At 37.1% G+C, this 7605-nt stretch overlaps 1 protein-coding gene across 1 annotated transcript; it reads left to right on the top strand.

Moving 5' to 3' along the window:
- The first annotated feature begins 8 nt into the window (after positions 1-8).
- LOC115928894 (receptor-type tyrosine-protein phosphatase C-like) lies at positions 9-1670 on the top strand. The gene is made up of 3 exons (XM_030996961.1): positions 9-55; positions 686-821; positions 1224-1670. Exons 1-3 carry the CDS (start codon positions 24-26, stop codon positions 1500-1502), a joined length of 447 nt encoding a protein of 148 aa, XP_030852821.1. The 5' UTR covers positions 9-23; the 3' UTR covers positions 1503-1670.
- Positions 1671-7605: the final 5935 nt, after the last annotated feature.

Genomic DNA, 7605 nt, shown 5'->3' with positions numbered 1-7605 from the left:
CTGTCAAAAGTTCCACTAACAAAATGAATGAATTCTCCATTCTTGTCCATTGTTTGTAAGTCTAGGATCTTTTCAATGCTTACTTATCCTAAACAATCGCAATTGGTGCAAAGTCCACTGAAGCAGGATCGGTCCATAAATACAACAGCAAAAATTAGCTGTATTTTTTGGAAACCAAGGCAATGATTTAAACATCTTTGAACTCATATAAACTGTTAAAGGTAAAGAACAGTATTGGAAACGCCCCAATTTCAAAAAATGAAATGGAAGCTCTTATTACCACTCATGTAAAAGAATATGTTTTGAATAATACATGATGATACAAAGATTTCCGGGAAATATTTGGTAAATTAGTTTATCTAAAAACGCACGTGTCGCGCAGGGCTTGCTAGCAGCAGTTAAAGTATGCAAATTGGATTCCATCTTTAGAGATACAGTACTATTATATAAATCAGGTTTATTAAATAGTAAGTAACCAGGGGTTCTAAAAAAAAAAACATGCAGAAATTGAAATGCTTTGAAATCAAGGGATATCCAGTTGCGAGAAATGTATTGATATAAACGAAATCTATTTGATTCAAGTCTTAATAATAATTTCGCCCAATAGTCTTGGGTTATTTGTCTTTGCTTATTGTACCTTGATTATTGTACTTTTAACATGTTTACATTTTATGTAACATTAAAGGAGTGGTGCTGGGCGAACAGGTGTGTTTTGCACTGCTATGGAGTGCATCGCTCAGATAGCTGAGGGAGATTCCGTCGATATTTTCCAGACAGTCAAGATACTGCGAGCTGACAGGATGCAGTTCGTCCAAACTGAGGTATGAAAAATGATTTGTTATTTTATCACACAGGTCAAATTACTCCTGTAATAATAAATAAGAAACATGAACTATGATGAAATATCATCTGTAATTACAACATTTAAATAGTATTCCCTTGTTGTGCTATGGTATGCAGTGGTAGAAGTTAAATCAAAATAGATATTTTAAATACTTTGCTCGGAGTCAAATCTATGACTGTTTTTTCTTCTATTTTACGTGTGAGGAATAAAGCCTCTAAAGAACGTATTTTAGTTTGAAAATATATTCGTGTATTTTCCTCATTTTACAGTATCATCTTTATTCTATTTTTTTTAATCGTAATCTTCATTTCTCCATCTCTGTTTGCCAACGAATATCAAGTAGTTAACAAATAGAACCTCCCCATACAATTTTATGTAGGAGGAATATGCTTTCGTCTACGATGTCATCCGTGAATACCTGCACACTGAAAACTATGAGCAGCTTCCGTACCCGATAGAGGACCACACGTATGGCAATGTAGAGATCGACTATACACATGACCCGGAAGAGAACCCATATGAGGTCACTGATCCGCAGGAAGCAGGCGCCACCGCACTCGTGTATGGCAATGTAGAGACTGAGAGGAGCCAGGATAGACCGAAGTCAGAGCCTCAACAACCGTACTCTGTATACGAGAACGTTACATTTGATTCTTAAATTCATATAGTTTTTTGTTGTTTGAATGGTGGTCTGTATACGAGAACTTTGCATTTGATTCTTAAATTCATGAATGATGGTCCTGAAATCTATGGATGAAACTGTATTTGTAGATATTTTTGGTTGTGAAGTATTTTTGTTTTAACCTTAGAAAATAAAGTGGAACTACGGAAAATATATTGTGGAGGTGCCGTGGTATACGTGGTTCATTCACTTGATTTTCAATCCAAGGGTTTAGGGTTCGAATCTCTCTTAAATAATTCAGTGATTGTTGTCGCCGTTGAAATCGAGTCTAAAGTTATAAAATTGTAAATAATACACTCTTTATGTTGTATAGCTCCCTCTCAAGGTCAAGATATTTTTTAGTTATAAAACAATGTTTCTTGACTAAAAGCGACTGATTAGCTATTCCCGTTTTGAAATATATCACAACTACATATTCTGAGATTTTCACGGTCGCAGGTACCATTGTACGGCCGTAGGCGCTATTTGAAATTCATCAAAATTTACCGGGAGTACCGGTAAATTTTTATATTCAATTTTTCTCGAAAGCAGAAGTGTTTTAGGGGCTAAATTTTCTAGTGCTTATAATACATCCACAGGGGCATCCAAATATATCAAAATTGTAAGGAATCACTATCCACCAAATTTTCAAAATTTCCCAAAACTTTGTATTACCTTCAAAGTAGATATTCATTGATTTAAAAACTAACTTTATTTTCATTACTGCAAAGTTGAAACTTTGATTCGACAAGGTTATCAAAATTCAATTCTTGGAAACATTCGAAGTAATTATTATTATAAATTACACAGCGCTTAAATACAGCCCCGGCATAGCACCTGAAGAGCTCTCCGAACGCTGCTGAGATGTGTGAGATCACAGGATGGACATGATTTGCGCAAGCAGACGATGTCCCATGGCATCTCACACATTTTCAGTGCCTGTTTTTTCATCTTCTCTTGATCTCTTTCTCTTACTTCACTACCGTCATGCTAAATATATAACTCATTGCCTCACTCTAAACCCCGCGCGTGGTTTTAGTTTGATGACAAATGCAGCGATACAAAAATAAAGGAATCTGTCGCTTGTAAGTTGTAAACAAAATAAGACGCCATTGTATATTCAGCTGCACACACCGCGTTATGTTCGTCGTTTCAAGAGGGAACAAATGCCGCCCTTAATATCATTCCGGGGGGGGGGGATGGGGTTTCAATTTGAAAGTCTGGTTTCCTTGATTGTTAATTAACCCCCATCCTGTGTATTTACAAACAAAAGAGTTTAGTTATCAGAATCGGTTCCCTTTTGAATGATTTGAAATGCCATCCCATTTATATACACTAAACTCATTATAATTTGAGAAATAATAGCTGTCGTCTGCTTGGGCAGTATTGATCCATTATGTGACGTCATTAAAACATTGTTATTTTTCTGGCGAATCTCTCGTATATCCCAGATTCTATGGAGGTGGTTGTATTTGTATTTTTTTTTAAATAAATCACCCGATATATAGTTGACCTAAGACTTGTACGATGGCCATCTGTTAGCTTACCAGTTTCTAGTGATACATTGTTTGACATATTTGTGATTTTCTTTGAATTTCCAATTCAAGGTCTGTTATTCACGTCTGAAGTATGAACCCTTTTGGTTGATAAAATGATTGCTCTTAACCTATTAACCATTGGTGAATAGCGAGTTGTATCAAATATTTTGTATCCAAAAACTGTCAACTGTCAAATGATCTAACCTTGGATCATTGTTTCGTCTTTGTTTATCATGTCTGTCTGGTATGTATGGCTTTGTTTGTTTATAAGAAAATTATTGAATATCAGTACTTTCCAAATAGAGGTTGTATTACCACCATTGTGTTGTCAGTTGACTCATGTAAACCTGCAATATTTAGGTTCTTTCGTTGAATTAATGAACGTGAATTTGAAGTCTATAATGGTGTTTGTTGCAGAAAATGATGATATATATATGTACAAATTAACATTTTTTTCTATTTTTATTGCACTTTTCTATTTTTGAATTTATATTGAAATATATTTTTCAAAGGGTGCAGGTTTGTGTAACGAATTCATACGACTGACTGATTTATTGTAAATAAAGAGCAAATTCAATTACTATTTACATTAACACACCACAATAAAGGCTGACAGTTCTTTCTAAATGCTGCAAGTCAATGGTAGATGTATTTGAAAATGTTTAACGAATATGCTCAAAGTCACTATAGCCTTTTAAAACTGCATGCAAGTGAACTAAAAAAGTGTGCTTATTCTTTGCAAAGTATAAATGTATAAAGTATAAATGATGTTAGATACATTTCTAGTAATGGTTGATTTCCATTTAAAGCAAGTAGTCTCGAATTCACACTTATCATGCTTGTAATATTATTGTTAGAAATAAATGTATAACTTGTGCTTGTCACACTTTTTATATCCCCCTCTGTATCATCAAGTGCATAATAACCACATAATATTAGAAATACAGACAAAAAAAAAATCGTTTCGTTTTCATTTTCATTTTATGTTCTTTATTCGCTTAAAATTCAACAGCACATAATGACAAAAATCAAGGTTAAAAAATTGAGGTTACCATGATATAAACTAAATTCTAAAAATTGATACAAATAAACAGAGTAATATGCTCAGGGAGACGAGCAAACATTCTAGTGATAGTTTTTCAATTAAATAAATTAAACAAATTCAATCTTCATATACAGTAGGTTTGCGGGTGCACCATGTGAGAGAGAGAGAGAGGGTTGAGGAGTCCTGAAAAGGACTCTGACTCGGTAATCTTTCTTGGGGATGTGTAGTCCTGAAAAGGACTGTTTGTTATCTTTCTTAGCATATAGTTCTAAGGAGAAATATAGCGCTTGGAGAGGATGAGTTGCTCGACGTTTCGAACAGGTTGACTATCCGTCGTCGGGAGTAAGCCGACACTTACAAGCAGCATCTAAATTCAATCTTGTTTTATAAACAAAATAAATCATAACATATATATATATATATATATATATATATATATATATATATATATATATATATATATATTTATTATTGGCACTATTTGTTATCATGTATCGGGGATGTGAAGGAGCTACTCAAAATAGAAATTACACAATTGCCATATTTATAGAATAAATGTATATCCGTTCATATCCGTTCACATATTTCACAACCATAATCATGAGATTGTGAATAAGAATAAATAATGATAACGACCAAAATAAAATAGTAACAAATCCATCGCAATAATGTTAATAGACTTAATTGACTTTATCCCTCGAACCATCTCAGTCTAAAAAAAAGTGGTAAAACAAGCAGGAAGGGAGAGGAACATAAAAAGAAGGCGATAATATCCCCTTCCCTAAACTCACAGTAAGAGCCGTGCGTTTCCCCAACTTTCCCTTGACACGCAGTGCCCTATCAAAAACTGGACACACACTTTGCTGGTACACGTGAGGGAAACCTACTCTTTGCTCTCATCTAAGAAATACATGCATATTTCTGCTGATTCAATCTATATGTATATACATTTAATATTTATTCCTCGGTTGCTTTTTTTACAAATAATACTAGGAACCAATATTGATGGATGACTGATTAGGGCAACCCATTGGCTTCGCAAACCTACCCATTTCCAATTTTGATTAGCTCCATGACCATAGGCGCCGGAAGTGGGGGACATGGGGGGGGGGGGGGGGAAGTTGCCCCCCCCCCCCAAAAAAAAAAGCAGTAAAGGAGTAAACATGGTTTGTATTTTTAACCCAAAAGAACACAATAATAATAAAACCTGAATTAAATCACATAAACAATTCCATTCAAAGAAAAGGAAAGTTCACAGGAATTGAATTTCATAAACATTGCGGAAAGAATTCAGCATTATTTGTAAGCCACCGTTATGGAATTAGAATTAAACCACGTTTGAATTTGAATTTCCCCAAGCCCCCCCCCCTATCAGTACGCCAGTGCCCCCCTTTTCTTCTTTCTATTTTTTCTTCTTTCCCTTTCTCTCCTCCTTAAGGTTTGCCGAGTGGGGGGGGGGGGGGAAGGGCCTTTCGGCCCCCACCCCGATCCACACGTTGTTGGTAGGATTAACCGGAACTGATCTCCTGTTCTTTTCACCCTTTTCTTTTCTTCTTCCTCTTTTTTGTTCCCTTTTAGCTCTCCTCTTTCCCTTTTCCTTCTTTCTCTCTTTGTTAAAGCGGGTGCGGGGGGGGGGGGGTTAAGGGCCTTTTGCCCCCCCCCCCTCGATCCACCGGCGGGAAAATTGCAAATGATATCCCCTTTCTTATCTTTTCTTCTACCTCTTTTTCCTTCCCTTTATCTCCTCTTACCCTTTCCCTTTCCTTCCTTCTCTCTTATTTTTTGATTGGAGGGGGGGGGGGGTGCAACAACCTGGGAGGCAAGGCCCTTTTGCCCCCCCCCCCCCCGATCTCCTTCTTCACCCGTTTCTTTTCTTCTTCGTCTTCTTTCTTCTGGTGCTACACCTCTTACAAAAACATAATGCAAAAATATCAAAAAAAGAGGACTGCAATGGGGAACTTTGATTTAAGCTACGCGACCATTATTCTCTCATTTCCATTTACATTGTATCTCATAACCATGAGAATTGCCAAGCTATTGTATACGTTATTTCGTTAAACGTACACACACAAACACACACACACACACACACGCACACACACACACACACACACCACCACCATAACCTGCACGAGTCTACAAGGTGTGAGAAAACTCTGATTCAGGAAAGAATGCAAGGGTGAAAGTAAAAAGTGAAAAAAGTGGACACTCTCACATGGCTTCCATGGATGCCGTCTTTGTTCTCTTTTTGCCTTCTTCTTACTCCTTGACCGTTCGCGCATATTTTTTTTTTACAAAACTGTTTAGCCATATATAGTACATGTGCAAGCACGTATACCCAGGGAAGGGAAGGTAATAGAAAAGGGAAAACAAAAAAATACATAAGGAGAGTGCAGAGGATATGGAGAAAGAAAGACAAAGAAATACATAACGGAAGGGCTTTTAGGCACCAAATTACGCATCTAGGGACCCGCCTGAGGCCCCTTGGTTGAGTCCAGAGGGCAGAGCCCCGGAAAGCTCAAGGACTTTAGGCATTTAATTACGGCCAGATGAGCAAACAGGGGCCCGCCTTAGGGCCCTTGGTGGGTTCCAGGGGGTAGAGCCCCCGGGAGCGCATGGAAAAATACTGCCATTTTAGTAATACTTGTAAATCACTGGTATCAAATTAAAAATAACCCATGTTTAAATTGTATGGGGGGGGGGGGTTATAAAGCTGTATGATAAGTCTTATATGTTAACCCCTCACAGGTTTTTGAAGTTTTTTGTGTTACAAAATTACATTCTTTAGCAAAACTACAGCATAAAAACAAGCAATTTCCCTTTTTTCACGCTTCACTTTTACTTTGCCGATATCTACACTGTAGTGTGCAGTCCGAAGGGTTGTAAATATTTACTAGGTAAATTTTAGTAATTACTGAGCAGGAAGGGACTTCTTAAAAGAGCAAGCTGAATATTCATTTTGGAACACTGATCTATTACTATAACTTTTAATCTTTTTAACATCCAGTGTAAACTGTACATACGTGATACCAACAGAATACATATTTTCTACAATATTTACTTGTATATTTTTAGGATATTATGCGAAGGAGCGTAGCGACCGAGCGAGAAGATTTTATCATTTCTATTAGTCTAAACGCTGTACTCTTGGGCCCACCAGAGCCTTAAAGCGTGTTGCAGTCTTTAGTCAGTATTTGCTATACATTTTGTTGGTGTGCACTTTTTCATATTATCCATGGGGGACGATCCCCCTCAGAAAATTGAGGGAAGACGTGTACCCCGTCCTTCCCTCGGGATCGCCGCCCCTGACTCGCACATTTCGCTTTCAATTGCAGAACGCTCTAGCTGTGTCCAAGAGAATAAATTCTCGGAATGTGGGGCATCTCGCAAAAGACATGGGGAAAAAAATGTGTCGTGTGAGAAGCCAGGGAAGGACACAGACACAAAGGCCCGAATTCACAAAGGAGGTTTGTAGACAAACCTATGTTTATGTGCGTCTGAATTATATGGCGCGTTT

The sequence above is a fragment of the Strongylocentrotus purpuratus genome, unplaced genomic scaffold (genome assembly GCF_000002235.5).
Source record: "Strongylocentrotus purpuratus isolate Spur 01 unplaced genomic scaffold, Spur_5.0 spur5_scaffold_3, whole genome shotgun sequence".
NCBI lineage: Eukaryota > Metazoa > Echinodermata > Echinoidea > Camarodonta > Strongylocentrotidae > Strongylocentrotus > Strongylocentrotus purpuratus.
The sequence above is the reverse complement of the archived record's forward strand: the minus strand, read 5'-3'. Positions and strand labels throughout refer to the sequence as shown.